Below are 27,097 nucleotides of genomic sequence, written 5' to 3' on the forward strand. Positions count from 1 at the left end.
CTGCCTTATAGCTGCAGTGATAACACTAATCACAGGTTGAACTGTTGTAGAGCTGTTTGTGAATTACAGCTAGTTCTGATTCGAAATCCCAAATGCACTTAGTGACCTCTCATAATAGTCATATTTTAGCTATGAGTCATTTTTTGCCAGATAACTAAGCGTGTGGGGGGAATTCAAAGCAGCTTTCAGTTTGTATACACAAAACCTTTTGCCAGACTTGTATGGAATTTAGTTTCTTGATGCAGTTTCATATGTTAAAAATGTTTGGTCTATTTGCCCATATCTCTCTATGCCTAGAAGACTTGCATCTTTCTCTTCATAGTATACTATTACACTACAGTAGTATTCTAGTAGTATGCTAATTGTAGTTTCTTATCTGTTTCAGTAGGTAGGGAATCTGTGATGGCTTTTTAATTCACTGTTACGTTTTGTTTGACTGTTCCCTTTTGCATTAAGTGGCACTGAAGTAATTTGCTCTAAGATGAGTTGGTTGTTTGAAAGACTCCAGTTTTGTTCACTTGTGTAGGGGTGAGAGAACCAAAGTATACACCATTTATATTTGCATCTAAAATAAAATCCTATTTAAAGGAGTTTGAATAAAGGAGAAAGGTTAGCGTGTTTATTTTGGGCAGTAACGTCTGAAATCTGAAACAAAGATAATGTCTACACAAAATAATTTGGTAAAAAAGGTTTCAGTAAAGCCAAAAAATGAGCTTGATATTAGTTGCTGGATCACTGGTTCTATATAGACTGGTTCTATATAGACTGGTCCTGAAGGGAGGGTTAGCTGTGGAGAACGAAGGAATACAGGGAAGCCCGACTGTTGTGATGCCACCAAATTGTAAATTCCTAAATGTAACACAGATTGTAAAGCTGTGAAAGCAGGAAACTACAGCTGGAGGAGAATGAAGGGGCCTGGATCTTGCTCTCCAGGTAACTGCTGTTTTACAGATAATGAACGCTGGTCTTTTTTATTGCCTTAATCCACTGAGTTTAGGGGGAAAATGTCACAGATTTCACAGTCCTGTAATTTCAGTCTTCAGCTCTGCGTTTGGAATGGATTGTGTGCATTTACATTGCAATTTATGTGGCTTTTTTAAAATGTAATTACTACTTTGTCACTCTGTATTGTAAGAATATCTTTTACACATGTATTTGGAGTGCCTGGTCAGACGTAACTTACCCAGTCTGAGAATCTTATGATTATATTTTTCCCTCGTTAGTTTTTATTTTCTTTATGCAGATTTACCTGGCTGTAAAGGGGGAAGCATGTGCTGTCCTGTCTTTCAGAACAGGGAGCTCTTAAGTGCTGGAGAATTGGTCAGAGTGATTTCACAGGGATCTCTCTGTTCTCTCAGCTTTTCAGTGCGGATGTTTGTAGTCCAGCGCTGATGGAGCAGCCTGTCCTGCTGCTTGGGATTATTTCATGCTGGGTGCAGGACTTTATCTTTGCAAAGTCTCACGCAGTTCCCGTCAGCCCCATTGTGCAGGCTGTCCAAGTCTCTCTGAATACTGGCTCATCTGTCCACTCTACCTACCTCTTCTCCCCATTTGGCGTCATCTGCAAACTTGGTGAAAAATTATTCCATCTTATTATCCATGTGACTGATAAGGATACTGAGGAGTACTGGACCTACTGCGAACCCCTGAGCAGCTCTGTTCATGACCAACTCTGTTGCTAGTTCAGCTTTGAGCCACCAACCACTAAAAATGGAAGAAGCCCTCTGAGAACATGTGGTTTTCCGTGCTGTACAAGGTCACTGATACTGAATCCAGTTCTCCCTGTTTCCTGGTGTGTGTTAGGAGGTATAGATAGCTTTGCATCGTGTTCGGGCAGTTGGAAGTTAGTTTTAGAGGACTAGAGGGGGAATTCTTACCTGGCATTGGAGGTTACTGGTTGACGTATATGCAAAGCCATGGAACTTTCAGTTCTTTGTATTAGCATGAATAAGTGCAATGGGCTATTAGTTGTAAAATCTAATTTTTCTTTATTTCTGCAGTAATAAGTGTTTTCAAATTTTATTTGCACTGTTGAACCGCTGACGAACTGCTTTCGTTCCCATATGTGACTGACTAAACCTCTTCACCTCCTCTGACTGCAGAACCCCTTGGGGATACAATAGACACTGCCCTTGTAAAATATGTTAGGAATAGATTTGTTGTGGCTTTTTCTCTGTCTTCTGATGTCGCCTAGCAGCTGGAAGCACAGAGAGCTGGGACCAAGTGACCAGACATCCGTTCCTGTGCTGGCAGGTGGGAGCTGCCAACAGCAAGTGCCTGTCCAACCCCATGCAGTGAAGTTCAGTAGCAGACACTGAACCATTTGAAGAGGTACTACTTCTGCTTCTAATTTGCTTGCCCTGTATTTTAAGTAGCAGCTGGTCACCAAAAGAACATTAAAAATCAGTTCAGACATGGTCTTTCAGAATGTTTGGTGCTGACCTCCATTTAAGCTGCTTTCAGCTCTAGTAGTAGAAGGAATTGGGGCATTTTCAGCCTCTCCCCCCCATCGAAGTCTGACGGAACGTATAACTTTCTCAGATGCTTCTCTGAGAAGTTACGTCGCAGCTCCTTTCTTAAGAAGATACAGCTTTTCTTACAAGCACAGGTACAGTCCTTCCCAGAAGTACTGCCACTGATATATTTCTCTGCTAAAAGTATCTTGGCTTTTTTTCCGGTGCTGTTAAGAATCTCTGCAGAAAAATAAAATTTTAAGTTTTGTTTGCAGATTCAAATTCCATTACTCCATGCCAGAATTATTGCATTAAAATGTTTTCAAAGATACATTGCTCTATTATATATCACAAATTCAATTTCCTTCTCAATGCCAGAAAACAACTTTGAGTTGTAGTGTATTTTTCAGAAACTATTTAGAAAGCATTTATGAATAAAATGAGAATATTTATTTGGAACTTCATTTCATCACTGAAAATCAGATTTGGAGTAATGATGCAACTTTGAAAATAATTCAAGTCTGTCATGGCTCTTACCTTAATGTGGACTTTTAAAATTGTTTATCCCATACTTGAGTGAACGGCATGAGTGCCATCCTGTGCCAGGCCTGCTGCAACTTCTGTTTCACTACGCTCAGAAGCTCCACCTACCAAATCTTTGCACAAGCAAATCAAAATAAAATTTAAAAAAATCAGGAAGAATGCAGAAAAATTCCTACTGAAACAAGTCACTTGTCAATCTGTCTAGTGTGGGCTCTACTGCCTGGCAGACAGAGCACTTCAACAAATATTTTAATAGTCTAGTCAAATTTGAGGTTAAAAAAGGGAAGGAGGTAGCTGTCAGAACCCCATTGCTTCTTGTCCCCTCTGCTGAGCAGGTTGCATTGCCATGTTAAAAGCGACGTCGACAGTCAAACCCGGTTTATTTCAGAACCTTGTACTTAACACTTCCAGCGCTGTGTTTGTGCAGTACTGTTCCCTTGATTGACAGGACAGTCTTGTGCAACTCACTGGATCTTCTTTGTTAATTAGCAAAAGTAATAAAAAGGAAATATAATTACTGCATAGCTGCACGTGCTGCTTTGAACAGATTTTGTAGTCATTTCCAAGTTAAACTCTGATGTGAGCACTTGTTAAATTCTTTGGCTTCTTTGTGCCTAACCTAAGCAGAATGCACAGTAAGACTGATTAGACAGACTTATTTAATCTTACTTAATCCAAAAGCACATTGTGTTAAGAAACCTGGAAAGAATATTGTACTGACACTGGCGTTCTGTCTGGAGAAAAATAAACTTGTGGGTCAACAGACCTGTCACTACAGGCTGCTGCTTTTTTTGTTGTTTAACAACAAGCAGTAAATCTGTATGCAGATGCATGCATAAATAAGTTTGTTTCCTGCCTTCTTCAGGGAAGATACTGCACACAACATCATATTTATCAAATGTGTGTGTTGTTTTCCATTTACAGGTTTTCTACCAAAGAGATAAACTGAGAAGATAAAATATTGTATAAATTTCTTTGGTTTTAAGTATCTATGGTTTCATGCTACTCGGTGTGTGTGTACATCTGTGTCGGGCTGTGGCTTAAATTTTGGGTTCTAGCTTTCTATACTGGCAAAACCCTCCTGAAGGTTTTCTTTGGTCCAGCTTCTGTCTCCCCAGGAAGGTCAACAGCCACCTGTCTCTGCGTGTCTGTTCTTGCTGATCAGTCAGCTAGGCTTCCACTCCTTCCCTCGGCTGTTTTGAACTGGGTTATTCTATACACTCTGTGGTGGCTGCTCATTGTTGTATCAATGACTTCCTGGGTGATAGTAGCGTTAGGAAAATAAACCTTAGTGTTGAGGAGCTGTTTGAAAATTATCTGTAGTTGTGTTAACACTACAGTCTTCTGTTTCACCTGCTTAAAGGTTAGACTGCTTCCCTGTGTGAGCAATAGCTACTAGCGTGCAGGACACAGCAGTGAAAGTTATCTTGGTCAAGTAGAACTGTTTACTGAAGGCTTATTTGAAAGCAAACGTTATGAAAACATTAAGCATTACATGTGCGCCTTCATGCTAAAACAATAGGCTTTTAATGTACTTCTCAGAGTCGTTCAAGGAAGCGATCTCTGGTTTTAGAATTCAAACCTGTGCTTCAGACCTGGAAAAGCGAGTCTTAGCCTGCCTGGCAGAAACCAATTTCTTCATAACAGCCTTTGCTTTTCACTCAAGCAACAACTTTTTTGAAGTCAAGTTACTTTGCCTGATTTTTTGTCTAAAGGTATGAGATGCCACTACTATGAAAGAGCAAAAAACCATCAGCATAGACAGTCACATTTAATCAAGAATTTGTGACATTCCTTTGAGTTGCAAGACATCATTTGTTCCCCAGCTAGTACCTCAGGTGAGCTGGATTAGATAATGAAGTTCAGGTCATGTAAGAACTTAACTCAAGATCACAAGTCTTTTGTGTTATTTTGTACTAAAATGGGTTGCTATGTTTTAAAATAAACTTCCCTGCTATTTTACAGAATCATTGATTTTAATTGAAATATTACAGCTGTAGTAATAATATGCTGATTTCTGTCAGCGAACTGTATTCTGTAAGTGATTTTTAAACTCATTTTCATGGGCCATTTTGGAGGTGGCACGATGGTAAGTAAAAAGGGGATACTTTTTGCAGTATGCAGTTACCAGCCTGCAGATTTGCTGTAGGAACCTGCTGTTTAAGAATTTTCAGAGTAAGTTTAGATGGTGCTTAATTAGATTCCTTGAAACTGTCAGAGTTATTCCCCAGGATTCTCGGGGATATATTTAAGGTGTGACAGCCTCCCCTGTGCTTTGGCAGAGGCCAGGAGCTTAATCCAAACCACGGGGCTGTTTGTGTTCTGAGTCACTAAAGTGGAAAAAGCACATAATAATGGGAAACAATGAAGCAGAACAGACTTTGCGTTACATGAAACTTTTTAACACTCTTCCTCGGAAAAATTCCCTAAGGACTTTTGCCAGCTTCCATCTTTTATAGCTGTTTCTGTCCTTTGGGAAGACAAACCAAACTAGTCACTATTCATGCTGGTCTGCTCTGGATGATGTCAGGAGCTCTGACATGTATTGCTAATATTTCCTACATTGTGTGGTGGCAGTCTGGGGAACGTTATTGTAGAGCTGGCAGCTGTGATCGTTTTAAGCACTGTGCCATCTAAATGGGTTCTAAATCTCTCTTAATGCTATAATATATAATGGTAGTCTGTTTATGCTAGCAGCACTTTGCTGATATTATTGGAAAGCTGAAATCATCATAATGGGTTTGAAATGTCTTTTTAACCTGTTCATGTATATAGGACCAAAGACAGCATGGTATCTAGATTCAGATGGAATTGAAACTCTCCAATCCTGAGTAGATTAAACTGAGCTTGAAAGTGTTCATGATAACCTGAAAACAGAAAGTAAATTCACATCCTTTAATGTCTGACAATGCTTTACAGGCCTTGTTTTGCCTCAGATTGCATGATCCTAGGATAAAAAGGCAGCTGCTGGCTATCAAGCAGGGCATTGGGAAGCCCCTGAGGGACTGAGGCATTTCACTGAAACATGGTTACACACATAGTGACTGACTGTTTGTATATCCTGTGACTGTTTCATTCAATGTAAAGATGCAGAGTGTATTCAGGCCGCCAATACCAGTACAAGGAATTTGGCAAGTGTGTTTCATTTCTGTTTATGTGTGTATCCAGGCAACGTCTCTTAGTCACACACTGGATGATTACTTTTGTGGGTCACACTGAAAAACCAAAATGCTAGCGATTCACAGTTTAGTTTAAAAATCAAATCGAACCCCAGATGCTACTAATGCTCATGGTGAATGTATGCCAGAGGAGGGAGTTTTCTGTTCTTTGGTACACGTGTCTGAATTGCTGGTTTACCATTTGTTCGTGATGCATATACCTCATTGAATCTCAGTGTCACCTGAATGCGTGTACCTCTCTGACTTACTCTAGTTAGTATGCCACATAGGAGGAAAGAAGATGCAATAGCATGGGCTAAGTCATGAGGGGAACAAGCCTACTGCACCTTTGAAGTTGCTGGCCCATGTTGTTACCTGTGTTGGCTAGGTGAGTGTACCAAAGGATCTTGCTACCTTCTGAGTATCTGGAGAGAGCCTGGATGGTTCCGTGTTGTTCTCTGTTAACAGCCAACAGCCAGTGCAATGGACTTCCACCATGGTGACTCAAACTTTTTGGGATTTGGCAACTGGTAGTGACTAATTAGGCTGTACATGTGCCCTAAGAGAGCTTGCTTATTATTAGCTTTTGTGCATAGTTAAACGAGTTTCTTTCCGACTGCGTCCTGTAACTAGTCTTAGCTAATATTTTGCTTCGTTACTCTCTTGTCTTGATTTGGATCCCAAATCACCCAGGCATCTGGTTCTTTGTGGAGGGAAGCTCTGTGTGCTCATGGGGTTAGAGTGAAAGGATCCACTGAGATTGTGAGATAAAAGGAAGAGGGTGATGGTGTTATTTACATTGGTAATGAGGGATATCTTTGAAAAGAGAGAGTTTAAAGTAAGGTTATGGTCAGACATGCATGAATGTGGCAGAGGAGGGATACTGACAGCAGAGATTTGCAGATAGAGTCAAGAAGTAGCTGAAGACAAAGCCAGTGATAAGCCAGTATCAGGATGTAAGAGGAGACTTTTGTAAATGACATGCAAGGTGCAGCCATCTGGTGGAAGAGGGAGGTAGATGTTTTACTTGCCATGAAAAGTATCTGCTGTCAGGTTCTAACATAATGTGTCAAGTGCTTAGAGATTCTGCATAGGAAGTAACTGTAGAACATAATGCCTGTCACGTCTTCGTCAGTTGCAGCAATTGCTAAAATAGATCCCTTAAACAAGGTTACATCAGCTTTCATGTAACTTAGACTTTGGATGAAACAGAGGAAAATACACTGGAAGTAGTTTGGCGAATCTGATTTATTCCTGTATGTTGATGGAGTGATTTATGTCGTTTAACATTTTCTTTAGTGGATGCAATCCTTAGTCTTTGCCCTGAAGAGTTAACAGTCGAAAGCCAGGACCTGATCAGTGAGAAGGCAGCAACCTAACATCACAGCAAACCACAGGGCTGGGAGCCATACTGCCCAGGTGTCCAGTTTCTAGCCTGGATTGCGTATTCAGAAGCATACTGCCTCTCTGTACCCAGACTGAACTAGCACATGCCACCTACCTTAGCTATTATAACGCTTCATTTGTAAAATACACATGTAACAAAATATTAGAGACCTGGCTAACGCACAAGATCATTCCAGAGATAAGTCTAGCTCTTTAAAAGGGATTATTTCAAGTAAATGAAATTCTGAGTGGAGAGGAACATTTGTGCAGGAATGTGCATGCATTGTAGGAAAGAGATTTTGCAGAACAGAATTGATCCGAGGGCTTTGGTGGTTAGGTATTACCTAACAAGAATTCTGGTCCTCTGGTACCGTGTTAGTTGAAAGATGGCATTGGTATTCTGGTATTCAATCTATTTTTCAAAAAATCATACACTGGAATTACAGTTCTGTAAGATTTAGAGTAAATCATCATGGATTTTAATGAAAGGCGTTGCATTTGCCCCTGCCACCCCCCTTCCAAAAAAAACCCAAACCCAAAACAAGTTTAACACTTCCAGTGTTTAGAGTTTTACTAATGCAGCCTAGGTGTGCTCTCTGGAGTCCTTCCTCCATTCTTGTATAGCCATTGGCATCATAACTTGCCAAGTTGTTACCGTGGGAACCCAACTTGCGTAACTTTAAAGTTAGACTTAGCTTTCTGTATAATGTGTGATTACTCTTAATAAAAATTGCATGTATTTGTATCATGGCGGTTCCCAAATTAGACCAGATAATCAAAGCGCAAAAATAACACCCAGAGGTCTGCCCCATCAATATGTTAATCAGAATGGAATTTATATTATCCTCTTGCAACATAACACATTCCAGGGAGGCAACATTACGTAGAGGCTCAGCCACACCTAAACCAGAAAGTCGTTTGTCCTGATCTTTTTTCTTTTTTTTTTTTTTATATTGAAGAAAAAAGTTTAAAGAGGCAATACATATTGATATAATTATGGCCTGTGTAACTCTTTGATTCTTTATAGACAGCATCCTGAAAGAGTATGAGTAAGATCTGTGCAGACGAAGGAGCCAAACAATCAGACAGAAGGGAGAGAAAAATCTATTGAGAGCCGGAGTGAGCCCATATGCACTAATGTTATTCCAGAGGTAAAGCCTGGGTCAGGAGGGAACTTAAATTGAATGTTCAAGTTAGGCACGTCAAACCTCCAGTAGTGTAACATAAGAAGGAGATAATGACAAGAAAAGTTAAAGGTGGTGGTGAGGTGGCAGACAATGGTATATTGAATTGAAAGAGGGAGGGGGGGGAAATTATCAAACTATATTAAACAGTAACAAAACAATGGGGGAGTTAGCTGTGGTAATGTCACTGAGTCTGAGAGGGTGGAATAAACGCACCTACAGCGTGTCCGTAGGGTATAGGATGAACCACAGTCACAGTGAGCCGGCGGAAGGGAGGAATGAGCAGTTAGCACAGTGACGTTTGGGTTTCCATCAGCAGGACTCTGGGGAGCTCCAGTCAACAAAAGTGCACTCTGATTGCTGTGGTCAGCATGCAGGGAACCGGAGATCACCAGCACGTAGCTGCAGCTGGAGGAGTTGCCTGTTACTTGGAATATGACCTTCTGTGCAGATGTTTTAAGGGGGTGCGGGTGGTAAGCGGTGTGAACACAACTGAGAACCTTTCTTGGCACGGCCTTACTTGCAGGCTAGTTGTAGCGTGTTTCTTCCAGTACATCATGTGTGAGGCAGGCACAGTGAGGCACTGGGCTTGCCCTAAGTGCAGACCTTGTTCTAGCCTTTTATCCAGCCTAATGCTGACAGTAGTTACTTCAATGTAGTGCTCGGGAGCAGTGGTCATGGACCGGAGCCCCTTGTGATAGGTGCTGTACCAACCCTCCGAGCTTTGGGTAGATCTTCAGGAATAACCCATGTGACTTACAAGCTTGTATCTCATTTGAAAAAGTGATTCAGGCATTTGGCTGCTGTTCCTCCACTGAATCAATTTCCTTTCCCTGTTTGGCAGATAAGTGAAGTCTTTCCTTTTTGTACAGTCTGACTGCTGCCTTCAGCTGGCTGGTTTTGCAGTTTTTTCTTAAAGGTATGAAGGATGTATCATATTTCCATGGGCAGAGTCACCAGGCCTTGGTACGAGGGGATGGTTGGTTGTTCTGCCAAAAGTGTTAATGTGTTTTCTGCGGTTCATGCGACTTGGATTCCCCAGCTGGTGCAAGTGCTTTTGATGTCGGTTGACCTACATAAGCGGAGAGCAAATGAGGGAATTCATAATATGTTTGAATATGATGTTTGTGTCTTCATGGCTCTGATTGCTTTTGTTTCCTATTGTCAGTCTTTTTTCCTTTGAAATCTCTTCAAAAGTCCCTGAAGCTTGTGTAAGTTCAGAAAGGCTGCTGTCTGTTCTAAACGAGGTGAATGTGTGATTCTGAGGTTGAATAATTGATTATTAAGTTGGATATTGGAGACAACATTTCTGAAGCTGTTGGAATTGCTGGGAAATCTTTTTATGCTGCAGTTACTGTGGCTGTAATGATAATAGTCCGCTTGATAGCAGAGCTTTTGTGGACTGTTTATATGAAGATCTAGGTAACCAAAATTAATGTTGGCGATATATGAGCTACTTCAAATTCTAAGTATTGAGTTACTAAAAAGAGAACAATTTTCTAAGAAAATGGGAAGAGTAGCGTCATTGAAACAAGCTGTAGTGAAGGACTGAAAGGTAAATGGGCCTTCGGTTAAGAGAGTGATGTGCTCATCTGTGAATTAATTAATATGTGGCTCAGCAGATCTTATACAAGAATGCAACATGTATGTTGCATGTTAACAATACATTGCATATGTGAAAATACTTCTTTTTTTCAGTTGAGGCTGTTGTGGTTATGCTTTTCTGCTTTTGCTTTAAGAATGTTTGACAAGAGAGAGAGGTAAAAGAACTGTCCCTGAGGAACTGCATCCATGATAGGCACATTGGCTGTGTCCGGCTTTTGCTCATGCTTACCCCTAAAGTCCTTAACGAGACTGCAGTACAGGATGGCTGTGACTTCTAGGAATGTGTTTTTGATCTGTGAATCACCGTTCCAAGTCACTAGTGATTTTTTTTTCCCAAGAAACTTGAAAAGCAGGGGGAAATTATCTGCAACAGACACTAGTTGAGGTGGGATACCCAGGGATTAATTCTTAAAGACAGGTTCATTATAATACCCAGAGAAATAACCCCAGTGGCCTTGCCAAAAAGAAAGGTAACATGTCAAGCTAATGCAATACTGGCACCGGTTTTCTTCTCTGACGAAAGGCTGTTCCGTGATAGGCCTTTTCCTATGGCCGTCCCCTTCGTGTCACTATCATTTATTCAGAAAAGGCCTATTAATGTTATTTTCACCTTCTGCAATGATCGGTTTACCAGCCTGCTCCATTGCCTCTGTGTGCCAATCTAGTGCAGTATTTCTTAATATTTCTCCCTTTCTGTATCTCTGACCTTGTTTCATCCTGGCAATTACTTTTGTGTCTCGGCTCGTTCCTGTGTCCCTTGTGCTGCCTGCTCCTGCCACCGCTGGTTTTATGTGCCTGGCCAAACCGGTAATGTGTTTTGCCCTCTTTGCCTGCCACAACAGCCCTGCCTGTGCCTACAAAACCCGTTATAGCAGAGGCAAATACCTCTTTGTAGAATAACCACTGGGTGACAACATGCTGCTGAAAGGGCTACTGCAATGTGTTCACCTCCGGGGGACAGAGTCCCACAGTTAAATGACAGGAATAACGGCACGGATCGGGAAGGGGAGTGCTTGCTTTAGTCGAGGCCGACCCCCGGTAACTTAGCCACACTGTTGCAGTGAAACAGTCATCTGGAGCGATCCACTTGCAGCTCCTTTGCAAGTACATTTTAACCGTGTCTTGCTCGCTCGACGCCGGGGCCGGGAGCGCAGCAGCGGGGTCCCCCAGCTCCGGGGCTGGCGGCGGGGGCGCAGGGGTGTCCCGGGCTCCCGGGCCGGGCGCTGCCGGGGGCGGGCGCCGCTCCTTGCCGCGGGGAGCTCGTTGCCGAGCGCCGGCCGCCGCGGAGGGTCTGGCTGGGGTGAGCCCGAGCGGGAGGGGCAGCCCGGCCGGGGGGGGCTGGGAGCGAGGTGCGTGCCTGGCCCCAGGGCCGGCCCGGCCGCTCCGGGGAGCCCCGGCGGCAGCGCAAGGTCCCGAGGGGTGCGGGGGCCCCGTCGCCTGCCTCCCGTCTGCGGGGCGGGCGGGCGGAGCTGGGGCCGAGGGCTGAGCCCCGCACCCCCGGGCGCTGCCCCGGAGCCCCCCGGGGACGGCGCCCTGCGGGACGCGGATGCGGAGAGGGAATCTGCTGCGGCCCTGCCCTCGCCCACCCCGTCCCGCTCCCCTCCCTGCTCGGGAGGCGGGCGCGGCCGGCTGAGTCAGCGCCGGGCCGGGGGGGCGCCGGGGAGGGGAGGGCCCGCCCGGCCCTACAAAACCCCGCCCGGGCCGCCGCGGGGCCCAGCCGCCGCAGCCGCCGCCGGAGCCGCCCAGCCCGCCCCGGCCAGGTGAGTCCCGCCGGGCGGCCCGGCCCGGAGCGGGAGGCGCAGCACCGGGGGCGCGGGCGGGGGGCGCACCCCGGGCGGGAGGAGTAGTGGGCCGGTGGCTGGGCGCGACTGCCTGCCTGCCTCCCCTGCCTGCCTCCCCTGCCTGCCTCCCCTGCCTGCCTCCCCTGCCTGCCTCCCCTGCCTGCCTCCCCTGCCTGCCTCCCCTGCCTGCCTCCCCTGCCTGCCTCCCCTGCCTGCCTCCCCTGCCTGCCTCCCCTGCCTGCCTCCCCTGCCCTGCCCGCGGCTGTACCCGCCCGCGGCTGCTCCGCCGGGCTCCCTCCGGGCGGCGGCCCCACGGGCGGGGCTCCCCGCCGGCGCTGCGGGTGTGGCGGCGGCGGCAGGAAGGGGAACCGGCCCCCAGCTCCGCCGGCCCCGGTTGCGCTCCTCTCGTCCTCGCTAAGGTGCGCCGCGGCGCAGCCCGACTAACGGGAACGCTGCAAGTTCGCTCCCAGCCCGGAGCCCCCGGCCCGGCCGGCCCCGGGAGCGCAGCGGGCCCTGCGCGGCCCCCCACGGGCACGGCTCTGCCACCCCGCCGGGACCCCGCAGCCCGTCAGGATCCCGCAACCGGCACTGTGCGCCGGCTGGGCCCCGCAGCGAGGGGCCGGGCGGGGCAGGGGGATGCCCCTCCCTGGGAGAGGGGTGATGATTGCAGGGCCACGCAGCAGTGAGCCGTGTTCTCGCACCGACAGCTCCGGCCCCGCTCGGTGTGAGCCGTTTCTGCGCTCGTGTTCACACGCTGCACCCGCTCAGGGGCGCGTAGGCACTGACACACGGGTCAAGGGTGAAAAAACCTTTTGGAACCCCCACGCCCTGAGCGATCCCTCCCGACGTGTGGCTTCTGTTGGTGGAGCTAGTTGTCATGAGCAGCCCTAGTGAGTATAGTTCCCATTAGCTAATGTATGGAATTATTTGCCTTGATTTAAAAAAAAAAAAAAAAGGTGTTTTTCTGTGAAGTCTCAGAAGTGAGAATAGCTTGAATTCTAGAAATAAAAGCCCTTAATTTTTGATGTGCCCAGTACCTTCCTGGAACAAAGTATCTCCTGGCTTGTTAGCAGTGTCTGTGGAAGCCAACGGTTAAAGCATGTTTGTGGTAGTGTAGTTTAGTGGGTTGAAATCCTTTTCTTTAAAGGTTTTTTTTTTCTCCAAGTAGTGGCTTTAAGTGATCTGCTAAACCTTATCGAGTGATCTGGGGAGATGCAGCCTGGCTCATTTGTACCTGTGCTTAGCATTGTATATCAATTAATGATTTTTTTGTCCTTATTTCATTTACAGCAGATATTGTGGATCTTCCTTGCTTTCCCTTATCTCCTCTGTTGCGGTGCCCTGGTTTTCGGAGCAGGTTTTTGGACCTGACCCAAACGTGCTCCAAGTGAAACAGTTTCCATTCTCTCATTCTGGGGATTCCTGGGCTCCCATCTTTGGGAACACCCTTTGCTCAGTCTCTGTCTGCAAGAGTATAATAAGTGCTTCTTAAAATGCTAACTCTGCTTATTGAGCAATGTGGTTGTTTGTGCATACCTGACACTTTTTTTTTCCATGGCTCACACGGGTCTTTCCTGCTGTAATATAAGTGAGCTGCCTCTGGGAACCAAGATACGGGGCTGCTTTTAAACAGGCTCTCCTGCCAGCAGGCAGCTCTGGGAGTAAGGAGCTGCGTGTACACTAGGCCCAGTACAGCAACAGACTGGCAAACCAGTGATTGCTGGGGGGGAGTCCAGGTGGAAACAGATGCTATCTCTTTGAGACACTGTGATTCAGGATTAGGTAATGTGGATTTAGGAGGTAAACCGGTTGTAGAAACTCGCCTTAAGGTACTGAAGTATTAGTTTACAGCTGGAAGGTAGAAGTTGAATCTTTTCCAGTGTAAGTAAAAACAAGTTAGTGCAAGTATTTTCTCTTTACATGTTCAAACTCACCAGAACTTGTCAAAACGACATCAGATTAAATGAGTCCATCAGAGAACAGTGAGTCTGTCCTCAAATATGAGTGTCTTTCAAAGCAGGGTGTGACAAGAGATGTGTATGTTCTCTGAGTAAAGATATTTCTCTGGAAGAATTCTTGCAAAAACTCCCATTTTTTTCTTTAGCCAGCTTGCTGCTGCTGGGCGGTCAGTTGCCATAGCATTGTGTGCTGATGATGGGAACCTCCCAGTTCCAGCTCTACGTGAGGGTGTGTTAGTTCTGTTCCTGGACTTTGTTCAAGTTTTTTGTTCCAACAAGCCTGATTCAGTGTGGTTTTAAATTGATTTAGAAATGGCAGTCTTGCAAAAAGCTGTTCCGTGATTGTTTTGTGAAAGATTACACTGCAGTTGCTTTGCTTCAGCTTTCACTGGTGGTTTTTAGTTCTTTGTGTCAAGCAAGACGGAAGGACCTCAGTTGCTCATCTTTGGTATCGGTTGTAATGCTTGTGGAGTACAAAAGGGCTCGTTGCTAGGCACTTCATTTTATTAAGAGTAAACACTGAGAATTTCATAACTCAGTAACAGATCGTCCCTCTAACCATCATGGTTAATGGTGCCAATAGCAGGTAGCAGCTTATTACCACTTCTGCAGCCTGTTCTTAAAGGGCTGGGTTGAATTTTTGCTCTGAAAAGGATTTATTCTCAAATTAGTTGATGCATGGCTGTGATTTCCATTCTCTCTTATTTTTCCTCCCCTGGGATCTTAATTTTTCCTTGATGGAAAGTTGCTTTTGTTACTTACACCTAGGTTACTTCAGAAGATGAAAGGCTTGCTTTCTGTATTCTAGGTGAGGAAAGGGCCGGTTACAGCAGTTATGCCACAAAAGCCGTGTAACTGTTTCTGCATTTCAGTCTCATAATGCTTGCTATATCTGCTAAAAGTCAGCATTTCTCTGCTTTTTCTCTTGGTGCACAGGAGATTTACAGGAGCTAAAACAAAATACAAATATGTGTTTCAGATCTCCAATATTAAGAAACTATTTCAAACTCCTTGCTGGTTTTCTGAGCTCTTGATTTCAGATTGATCATTGAGTGGAGCGTGGTTTGTCTGGGAGATTTGCCTGGGTGGCTAGTACCGCTTGCCTGAGAAAGCCCCAATGCCATCAGTGGTGTGACTGATGGAGGATAAAAAAAGAATCTGAAAACCACTTGAAAGAACATACCCAGGCCTGGCTGCACCATAGCTGGGAGTTGGCTTGGAGGGCACAGTGCCTGGGAGCTGGGCTGGGGGAACTGGGATCGGTATGGGAGTGAAGGGAGTGGCACCCTGCGAGGCTCAGCCTGGGTTCCAGGATCAGTTATCTGTCAGTGGAATGTCACTAACTCAGGCGTTCCCGTCCTTTGTCTCCTACCTCTCATCAAGCCAACTCTTTTCCTTATTTGCTAATGCTCTCTACAGCTTGATTGTAGAGTTCCTGAGAAACAAGCTTTAATTTCAACAGGAAAAATAATGTTTTCTGCAGGTGCCAACCTGGATGATGAGAAGGTAATGTGAGTGGCAATGTCTGTCCCTTCAAGTGGAGGAATTTGAGAGTAGAGCTGTGGGAATGCATCAAGCCTCTTCAATAGTGCCTCTGGTTTTTAACCTTTGGAAAAAATTTCCTCCTTAGTTGGGAGACCCTTCCAGTAAAGCAGTAATAATAGCAAACTTCCCTGGCCACAAACCAGAGTTGAAGAAAGGCAGGGCATAGAAACACCGGCATATCACATCCGTGTTCATTTCTGCAGTGTGTGCCATCTGTCTTAGGGCTGGGGTTTCCCTGTTTTTCTTTAAACGCATTAGCAAGATGTTATGTAGGTTCAGGCAATGGAGCAATGATACTGATTTTCTTGCCTCAGTGGCTCTTACTTCTGGAGCTGTCGTTTTAGGAGAGTCCTTGTTAGCTAGTATCTGACAAGCATGTTAGTGTTTGTAGCTTGTCCTGTGATTCTTATTACTGAGGAGCCACTACAAAACCATATGATACTAGAGGCATTTGTGGCCTATGTCCAGGATTAAAGATTGAACAGCATTATGATTTTATAATATGACTGCATGAATGTAAATGGTTTCAATGTATTCCATGAGTACTTGAGGAATTCAGCGTCTGATTTAAATGCTACCGCTTGTTGCTGCTTTTTGGCTTTGGGCTGGACCGGACTATAATGTTGCTAACAGTTTTCCTGGTACCAAGTTGCAGGCTTAATTGATTCTGTTTCTAAGGTAGAGATTCTCCAGTTCCTTAGTTTAAGTATTTAAAATGCAGAAGAAATGGGTATAATAAGATAAATTCTTATTTTACAATAGAATGAAGACCTCTCACTGTTGCACTACTAATGGTGGTGTGGCTTAAAACCCTTTAAATCTGCTGATGTAATTGTAAGTATATTTAAGTCTACTTGTGGTTTGTTTTTTCCTCTTCCTCCAGCACTCTTTCAAGATGTCTACTGTCCATGAAATTTTAAGCAAGCTCAGCCTTGAAGGAGATGTAAGTATTACTATCTAAACAAGAAAAGTTTATTTTACTTAAATGCCACATCTTGTTTCTTTCGCAGGGCTCTCTACCAACAATTGTACTGACCTGTACAGTTTACAAGATTCCCCACATCTCTTCTACCCAAACTTACACTGACTAAGAACCTAGTCGGCAGCGATCAGTTTTCAGCCACAAAGCAGTTGTAAACCATAGGACAGTTATATGAGGTCACCAGATTTAATGACAGTCCTTCCAACTGGCCAGCAGCATGAGCAATATTCATATGCTGGGCCACATGAAAGAGATCACAGGACAAACAGCATGGCTGGTTTGCATCTGTGGTCCCAAGGAACAAGTGAGTTAAGCATGATAGGAGAAGACGGAAGTGTGTTTGGGTTTGCTGACACCTCCTGAGTTTTCTTTTCTTTTACTTTTCCCCGCTTCCCCCCCCCCTCAAGTAAAAATGGAGAACATTACTTAATTGGAATAAAAATATTGGGGATCTTATTCCTGTACTGGTTGTCACCAAAACCAAACTACCTCTTCCAAAAAATTATTTTTCTCAAACTTCTTTTCTCATTTGCTGTTTTGAAAAGTGTAAAGAACCTTGGGTTTGATTGCATATTTTCTACCACATCTGCACTCGCTTGATAGTTGTATTGAAACACCAGAAAGCCACAGCCTCTTTGTGTGATTTCTTATGTTGCAACACTGGATGGTAGGGTTACCAGTGTAGTGTCAGGAATTTGTGGTTCTGTGACTGTCACTGAAGAGGAAGTGAATCCTATCCATGCATTATTTCATCATGTTGCTTATAAACTTGCTATACTTTTAAATTCTATAGTCAGTAACTCCAGATTTGAGATCAGTGCAAACAAACTTATTGCCTATTTTTATTACTTCTTGCAAAATAAATTATACCATATGATCTTTGTGAAACGGCTGTTGCAAAGACCTGGCTAACACGCTATAGGTAAGTAGCAAACCTGATTTTGTACTGCAAAAGCAGTCGGCTCTTCAGACTTCTTGGCTGTGTTTGTTTCAGCAGAAGATTACTTCTGGAATAATATTTGAGCAATCTGTTCTCAAGGGCAGAAATGTTTCTTCCGTAATGCTTGTGAGTAGTTGCAAAAGTCACATTTGAATACTGTTCCATGCCAGCATTTTCATCAGAAATCCTGCCATAGAGTGTATGAAATACCAGGCAGCTGGTTTGTTCCGTAGATCCTAAGTTGGAAACTGGAATTACTGAGTAGCTCATTTACATAAAGGATTTGCCCAGTTCCTCTAAGTAATGATTCAGCAAACTAACTGATTTTACAATATTATTTTACAATATTTACAATATTACAACTAACTGATTCAGCCAGCCATTTTTCTCAATAAAACATGTTTAATATTGAGACATATTTCATATTTCAATATTTTGATAATTTCAATATTGAAACAGCTGAACTCAAGTCCTGTCGTGTGCATCTGTGCATTTGGTATCAGCGACATAGTGACTGATGTGTTTCAAGGTGAAGAAACCTGCCTGCTTGCTTCAGCGTGGTGTTATCTTCTTCTTTAAGGAGGGCAGGGAGATGAGCTGCAGTTAACCTATGCTTGCAGCCTCCACAAGAGAGTATAGAAAGATTCTGTAACAAAGATCGTATTGTTATGCTTCATCATATGCTCCATGTTTGCACTCGGGATTGGAAGCCTATATTTTAGTCAACGATTTATAGGTTACTTGCTGGATGATGTCAACTTACTCAATTTTCAAACCCGACTGATGAGCTTTTTGAGGACAGGCAATACTGAGATGAAGATATCTTGAAAAGGTCCTGGTTTTTTTAGAAGCAATTAAGCCTCCTCAACTTTCCTGTTAATGATATATGCTTCTCCCTCGCGTTCTGCTCTTCCCAGTAGGACTGAATTCATCAAGCTCACAGGAAGCAGACCAGTTGGAGGACCTTTGAAGCACACTAGATATGCGGGGAGAAAATAAAAATCTTTCTCTGCTTTAGTCTGGTCCAGGCTGCTTGTGCAGTTACGTACTAACTGGACTTTTACTGCCCCATCCTGGAAAATTTTGTATTGAACTAAATGGAATGTCAGTTGGAAAACATAAAGTACCAGTACTGCCATACTGTAGTGTACCGGAGTGCTTTGAGACCATATAGTCTGGAGTTTAAATGGCTGTTTTTCATAAGCACAATAATCACCCTGGTAAGACTTTGTCTACTCCACTGAAGTAGCCAAGGCAGTCACCTGAGAGGCTAAAGCATAATTTTGGTGGGTGCTGAATTTGAAGATGGTCCATTGACTGGTAGAGCAGCCAACAGAAGGTTTCCGTCTTTCCTGGGTATAAATACGTACATGGCACTTCCTGGGTCGTTTGACGAGTGTCAGGGGATCCGAATCCAACTTTTGCATGCATTGGATGGAAGGGCAGCAGAAAAGATGGCTCCCAGATTGCAAATATGCGATGTATTTTCTCATATATGATGTCACCTTACAGTAAAATACTCTGCCCGAATGACTCAGACAGTGTTAGAGGTGGGTGGAAGGAGAGGTGCCCAACTCTGCTAAGTGCCAAGTGACTTGCTTCAGATTATCTGGAGTGCTGGTTAATTAGATAGCGGTGCCACATGGTTGTGTATGTTACTGGTTTGGTTTAGGAATCTTTCAGCACACAGATTTGCCTGAGGCTGCCCTGCACATCTCCATGTACTGTTTCTGTTAGCAATTCGATCTGCTAACAGGAAAGGCTGTGTTTTGTGGTGTGGCTCCGGGCCAGACGGGGGCCACTTTGCTAAACTGAGCTGATGGTAAGAGACAAAAGAATGGTTCAGTTTATTGGTGCTTTTTTGAGTTCCTGTCTCCACAGCATAACACAGATTGTCTCAAGAAGGCGCAGTGGCTGCTGCCAGAGGAATCTGTTCAGGACAGTTGACCTCTATAGGATAGAGTAAAAAATCATGGAATATTTTAGTTAATATTTGTTCTCCTTGTAACAGTTTGCATGTAAGAAAATCTGCTAGGGATACAAAGATAGCTTAGCCCTGTTCATGAACCTGGCCTTCTGTTGGAGTTAGGGGCTGAAACGAACGGGTTTGGGGGTCTTTACCAAGAAAGCTTGGTCGTTGATCCACTTAGGAAACAGCTATGGCCATTTCAGCCGTTAGTCACGACACCTTTCTGCTAGAGGGTTAGGTCTCTAAATTGAACTGGGTGGGGTGGGGTTTGTAAATATTTCTCAGCTATTTATATGAAAATCTGTGGTTTAGTTTAACGTGCCCGTGGAGGGTGAAACAAGCTAACAGCTGAGAAGAGCTGAGTCTCTATTCTGGTGACCTCCTGTTACCAGCTGTAATCCTCAGGAGAGGACAATAATAAACAGCTGATAACATCTGGTAACTTATAAAATGTTGCAACTGTTTACTAAGTGATCTTACCCGCAAATCCTCTTATTCTCAGCACAGGTAGTTTGAAATGTCATTTGATTTTCTTAGCCTCGTGCTGCTTAAACCAAGTATCAGCAGGCATAGAGTTCCAAAAGGAGATAGTAACTTCTGTTTTCTACAACTATAGGCTTAAAAAGTGGGGGGGTTTATTACCTTTAAATTCCATGATATAGGGCATAAAACTTGTTCTGACTTACTGTTAATCTTCCATCTTCCTCTTTTTTTTTTCTTTTTTCTTTTTTTAAATATAATTATAACCTGTAATCCAAAGTAAGGTATTGGCTTCAAATCTAAAAAACTTCAGACTTAAACTTTCTGTGAATTATCTTTCTGTAGCCAGTTTCCTTCAGACCTAGCCAGAAAACTCCAGATTTTAGAAGACTGAGTTTTAGTGAGTAAACTTGGAATGTGTTAGGTTTTTGCTGCAATAATATATGATATTTATTTGTATATATTCTTTTTTTATAATAAGCATAGCTGTGAGTGGGTTTCTGGACAATACATATCAGGAGAACAGAGTTTGGTGGCTCTTAGCAGAATTCCATTTTCACAGATACCCTATGGCAGTTCTTGTATTTAAAAATTTGGCTAAACACTAGTTGACGAAGAGGCACACGTTTTCCTAACTGCAGCAAGGACAGGATTAAATGGTTTAACTTTGAGGTTGTTTTTCTTCTTTTTCTTCTAGCATTCTCTCCCACCAAGTGCATATGCCACCGTTAAGGCCTACTCAAATTTTGATGCTGACCGGGATGCTGCTGCCCTGGAAACGGCCATCAAGACCAAAGGTGAGGAACATGCGCTGTGGTTTTGATTCTGCTTGTAAGCTAGAATGCTGGTGTGGAAAAAGAAAAGAAAACAAAACAAAAACAAAACAAAAAAGGAAAGAAAGACAAAATTAAAAAACACCAAAAAAACCCCCACCACACCTGTGTCTCAAGACCAACATTTTAATATCCTTACTCTACAATACCTATTTTTGGAGGTGTTTGATTTCTCAGACCTCACTGATGAAATCTTGACCAAGTTAGATTTTGAACTCTCTAAATGCATGCTTTGAATATACTTTTGAAGTTTGTAGCCAAGAATTGCTGAGGTTATCACTGAAAGTGTTCACTTTTTTCTCTTGACTCATCAGTACTTCAAATTCTACAACTTTTCTGCCACTGAGAAAGGGAAAAACCATTTGGGTTATACCTCTTGCATTTTGATATAAACAATATGCAAGTACAATATTTGCAGTCAGAGTGGGCCAGTTTTGAAAAATTACCATCTAATTAATTATCCAGCTGTTTTGCAGTAATGTGGACTCCCTGAGTCAGCGTCATGAATCTCCATTTTGGTGATTGTGCGTAAAATGGACAAAACTTGTTTTACTGGCTGAACAGTGTATTTGGTTTAGGGCAAAGAGCTGGGGTAGTGTCTGAACTGCTCTGTATAATATCTACATATTCCAGCATTCATTCACACTCTTCAGATTAATTCCTCAGGGGTTAGCCATCTCTTTATCTATTGTGGGATCTGTGGGAAGTACTGTGATATTTTTATTAGGGTTTAGATCTATCTGCAGAAACAATCCTGCACAAATATATTGCCCAGCCCTTTGCTGAGCTTTGAGTGGAGTTGGATTAAATGCAGGGGGGTTATACATATCCAACAGCCTAGAAAGGGAGATGTGGAAAAATAGCTCTATTCGATATACAATCAGTTTGTAGCTAGCAACAGTTCATCCTAGAGTTTGCGTAATGCAAGTAACTTGTTAACAGTTCTGGCTTGCTCCTCTTGTAATAAATGTCATTGCTGTGCCAGTTTCATTTTGTGCTACTTAGTTTTTTCTGTAGTGAGTTCATCTGGTGCCTTAGCATGTTGCTTATAAGTGTTGGCTTTTTGCTGTATAGGACAAGAGGCTATTTGATTTCTGTAGTGCTCCATTGTGCCCTGTGTTTAATTAGCTCGAGTATATGAGCCTAAATAGAAGAAACCAGCTAAATAGAACAGTATTAACAGAGCATATATTAGGTTTCCTTTTAATTCTTTGTAGGAAAGACGACTGCTGAAGTGTGCCTTTTCCGTCTGTGGGTCTCTCAAATAGTTTGTTAAATAATTTTATTATCAGACTGGGTTGTGAATAGTTAATTAATTGCAACCTAAACTGCAACCTTGTATTGAGGTCTCAGGGTATACTTTTTTGTTCCATGACTGGCAGAATTCAAACACAAATTTGTTGTAGGAAAGTGCTTAGAACATGCGTCTATAATAAATTAATTGTATTCAGAAACTGGTAAAACAATGATGAGGTGTAAACATGGGACCTAAACATAGACCACAACAGGGGTCTTCTGTGAGATTAATTCATTGTTTATATAATACATCCAACGTGCCCATACCTTTTAAGAGAATATTTAATGCAGAAGTTTAAATGAAATATGCTGACATGCTGGTGGGGGAAGACAGTGCCTGAAATGTGCCAAACTGCATCAGTCACATATGCAGAGTATTAATAGTATCAGTAAAGAAATATCTCGTTGCAACATGGTTTGGTGAAATCTTGCTAAGCAAAATAGCAGAGCTGCAATTGTGGTCTTATTTTATCTAAATTTTTCCCTTTGACTCCAGTGGGACCAGGGTTTTATCCAAGGAAAATAAGACATTGCAGATCACGAGCTCAGTCAAATAGTCCTAAGACTGTGTTAGTACCAGATGCAAAATGGTGTTGGCGTCTCACAAGGGCTACTGATGTAAATCTCCCACTAATAATTTGAGGCCAGTTGCAACCCCATTTAATTCATTCATGCAGATTGATTATCTCTGTAGTACCTAGATATTGATAGGACAGAAATAGCTTCTGGTATTCTGTCCATGCTGTTCTTGAAAAAGAAATTTAAGAGGACAGACTTCTAGTAAATAAACTGGATGAATGCATGCTAGTTCTTGAAAAATAAAAGTTCGTTAGGCCTCTTCTCACCTCATCCTAGAAAGTTAAGTGGCAGTCCGTACCATCCATTTGGTTCAGAACAATGCTGGTGCTGTTGTTTTGGCCCATGGAAATTGAAGTACAATGTCTTGTAAACAAAAAAATTTAAAACTCTAACTGATCATTTGGGTTGTGTTAATTTCCTCTTCTTTTGCTGATTGAGCCATAACATTGCAATCTGACCAAAGCAATAGATTGCCTCTTTTAGAAGTGGTTAATGATCAGAGAGGGGTTTTTTAAGATCTGCTTCCTGCCCCCTCCTCCCCTATCAAATTGCATTTCAATCTGCAAGGAATTTTCTTATTAAAAAAAAAAAATCATGAGCCACAATATCTAATTTTCAGTTGCCCATTGATAGAAATGCACTGATAAAATCTGCCCAGCCAGAATAAATTTGGAAATAAAACTCTGTTTCATTACCCTGAAACTGCCAGAGATTTTAGTGAACAGCAAAGAAAAATATTTTAGCTGCTGTCCTGCTCCACCCCGTCTCAGCAGATGTGAGTCAGCATCCTGTCCGTGCTGTACGATTCCCAAGCGTGAAGTACAAGCACTTATTTCCCATTAAATGCCAAAGCAATGACTTAACTTCATATTTCCATCCACAAAGTGTACGAATAAAACACTTGGATGCAAATGTTTGTGGGCTTCTAATCTATCACAATTGTGATAAAACTTGAAAATGTCATTTGCCTTTTTTGAATGCCAAGAATGGTTTAAATTTAGGATTTATTAAAAAGCTCAAGAGATTGGCTTAGCTGTTGGCCCTGCAACAGCTGAAAGGCCCAGTGTCAGTGTGTTTGTGTGTGGCCGTTTCTGTGCTGGGAGAATTTGTTTTCTTTCATAAAATGGGAGCAGTTTAAAATGTGCAGGATTAGATTATGGCTGAAATGTGCAGTCAGCATGTTTTCAAACGAAAATTTGCAACTAAGACGATGCTTTCCAGGGCCTTTTGGCTTTCGCAGGCCAAACTTGTGTGGATAAGAGCACTGATGTAGGTCTGCCTCAGCGTGAGCTAAGGATGTGAGGCTATCAAGTACAGTATTTCATCGTGAAAAATGTGGTGAAGAGGGAGAAGGGAATTTTGGATGTGACCCATCATTTTAGGTTCTGTAGCTAGTGGCTAAAAGGTCTTTTGTAACATTCGTGCTTTGTATGGTTAATCTTATAATATCTGTTGCAGTCCTTTGCTTCCAGTTGCTGTGGGGTTGCTTTGGGTAATAAGGAAAATAAATGTAGATGGATTCTGGCAGGGATTTGACTCCTGCTAGTAGCTGCTGATCCAGTCCTTTCTGGGTTTTATCAAAAAATCATCATTTACACTGATGTGTGTGCAAATGTGAAAGAAGCTATTCATAATACTTGTAGTAAATGGAGAGACTTGAGTTGAAACTCTGGGCTTGCTCTGACCTCTAGATTAGACTCATCTATTTGCTTCAAAACCTGGCACGCAACTCATCAGACTAAAAACCCCAGATATACAGTATCTTCCTGTTGCAGAAGAATATGCGCTGTGTTAGATGCATAATACTGAGAATTAGTTTTGCCTCTTCTAAGCTTCACCAGTTAGCCTAGAATAGCCCAAAACAAATGGTTACGCAGCATAGCTATAGGTTAGCTTGGTATTTGAGCATAATGACGAGAGCTATTCTAGCTGCCTCCTCTGTCCATCCATTTATAAACTCTGCTAACTCTTCTGTTTGGAAGACTTTATTATCTGGACATTACTTCCAGCTATGCTGTTACTCACCACCTGTGTTTGCATGGCATGGCCAGAGAGCTTTGTTTAACCAATAATATACATGAAATACAAATGGACATTTTACCTAGGGGCTGAATTCAGCGATATAGACACAAATGTGCATTGAAGAATTGGGGCAGGGGGCTCCAATTCTTTCACTTGTACCTTTTTACAAAGCATTCTAGGAAAAAGATTGTAATTGTCTTGCAAAAATGTAGCGGTGTTTGCTATTTTAAACTGAGTAAGAAAATTCAGTTCAAAATCAGATTCTGTTTGAGCAAACTAGTGTGTCCTCATCCAGGCCTTTGGAAATCTCAGCCACCTACCATTTAAGTACACCTGGACTGACCATTTCAGTTCTGTTGAGATACACCCAGTGTCAAAGTGTGCCACCCTTTTCTTCTTATTTGTTAGTCCAGCTCTTTCCCTCACCCCCTGCCCCAGCTGCTTCATGTCTGTTGTTAACAATTCTGTTGTTTTACCTTGTGGCAGGAGGACTTGCATTTCTAAACATTTTCCTTTGAGTAACAGAGACTGAGTTCTTGCAAGGGTAGTTTCTATAAGCTCTCATAGTAAGGGAAACTATTTAATATGACTTTAATACTTAGTTAAGGGAATATAAATACAGCTTGCTTGGCTTTTTTTCTGTTGATGTGAACAAACAAATGGTAGCTGTCCTTGCAGAGAGCGCTTTGAGAGACATGGATGTTTGCAGGCCGTGGTAATTGTATGTCCCTTGGGTCAGAGCCCTGTAACATGTTACAGAGCTAAGTCAGGTGCTCCACGTTTATCTCAAGAAGCTCAAGAGCCTCCAGCACAGCCAAGCTCTGGGATATCTTTTGAGTTGCCAAGGCCAAGCTGCGGGTGAGAATTGTGATCAGAGGAAGAACTGTGCCAGTCCAGGGAATGCAAGTTCAGGAGAATCCAGTTTGAAAGCAGCAAGTGAAGTGGGGAAAACGAGGGGGAATCTGAAGTGCAAGTTAGTAGCAGTAAGCAGCAGCAAGTGAAAAAGTCACAGGATGCTGCCTGCATTGGAAATAACGTAGAGTAGCAATTAGCTCTATTTAGGAAAAAACATCTGGAAATCCTGCTTCCTGTACAACATAAAGCTTTTTCTCTATATGCATTGATCTGCATCGATGATCCCTACAGGATCTAAAACTGTGGTGTGCATTAGGTTCTACTGAGAACCAAAGTATTGAACCCTAGATGCTTTGGCTTTTAACTTACAAAAAATCTTAATGATCTCCTTGCATTCAGCCTGTAGCTGCATTTAAGTGCATGGATTCGGAAAACTTCACTTAAAACTAAACCTTTACTGGTACATAGTTCACTTAAAAGATTGGTTGGGAGTTTGAGCATCCAAGTCCTCTGGGCATGCTAGTTAAAACTCGGCATGGATCTTCGAGTGAATATTTCAAAGAAAATAGCACATACGTAGTTCTTCCAGTGTCAAAAACCCCATCTGTCTTCTGAGCTGCTGAGATAATGAAATACACTGTTTTTTCTCATTTTTATGTTTAGAGTCATAGTTAAGTGACTATGTGTTAAATAGAAAATACAGGTGCTTTCTTAAGCCTTATTTGAAAACAGTCAATCAAAATGACAGGGCAGGCTTTAGTAAGTACAAGTTCACATCAATTTTAAAGCCTGTGCTCTTGCACAGCTTTGTGCAGAACACTTAGTGACCAAACACAAGCGCACAGACAAACAAAGGAAACAGAATTAGTAAAGCTGGTCACAAACTAGACTTTTTTGAGGTGTATACATGCCTGTGTACACCAAGATCTGAATCACATAAAAAATTTGGGTTGTAATTGGTTGCCTTTTCTGCTAGGGCCAGGACATGACATAGACTAACTAATGAGAGCTGTTGAGCTCTGCTCCAGATGTCACATATGCTATGTTTTGAGTGTCAGAGGACATACAAATACCAAGAGAACAGTAACAAGAAAGCTTCTTTAACTCTTTGTCTTATGTCTTTATAGGTGTGGATGAGGTCACCATCATCAACATCCTGACAAACCGCAGCAATGAACAGAGGCAGGATATTGCTTTTGCCTATCAGAGGAGAACTAAAAAGGTAGCAAAATATGAAGAAATACCAAGTATTGAATATTTTTCTTGTGGACAGTTAGATTTTTTTTCAGGGCTTGCAAGTTTCACAGTTAACTGGGTATAAACTGGAAATAAGTATTATTTGCTTTATCTTTTCACTGAAATTAAAGATGTATCCATTTTGTCCACACTGTCATAGTTTAGAACTGGTGGGACTTACAAATTGGTTGAGTATGCACAGCTGGAACTGACATCTGTTGGAGACGGTGGTTTCTTAGCACCTCTAGAAATCTCAACAGGTGACACATCAGGCAGGCACAGGATTCCTTGG

At 42.8% G+C, this 27,097-nt stretch overlaps 1 protein-coding gene across 1 annotated transcript in view; it reads left to right on the forward strand.

Annotated features, from left to right (window-relative positions):
• The first annotated feature begins 11,937 nt into the window (after nucleotides 1-11,937).
• The window catches only part of ANXA2 (annexin A2), a 28,207-nt gene continuing 13,047 nt past the window's right edge, over nucleotides 11,938-27,097 (forward strand). The window contains exons 1-4 of the mRNA XM_056346976.1: nucleotides 11,938-12,089; nucleotides 16,497-16,556; nucleotides 20,682-20,781; nucleotides 26,697-26,791. Coding sequence (XP_056202951.1) covers nucleotides 16,509-16,556; nucleotides 20,682-20,781; nucleotides 26,697-26,791 — 243 coding nt within the window. The 5' untranslated portion in view covers nucleotides 11,938-12,089; nucleotides 16,497-16,508. The remainder of the gene's footprint in view (nucleotides 12,090-16,496; nucleotides 16,557-20,681; nucleotides 20,782-26,696; nucleotides 26,792-27,097) is intronic.

The sequence above is a fragment of the Falco biarmicus genome, chromosome 7 (assembly GCF_023638135.1).
Source record: "Falco biarmicus isolate bFalBia1 chromosome 7, bFalBia1.pri, whole genome shotgun sequence".
NCBI classification, from domain to species: Eukaryota; Metazoa; Chordata; class Aves; order Falconiformes; family Falconidae; genus Falco; species Falco biarmicus.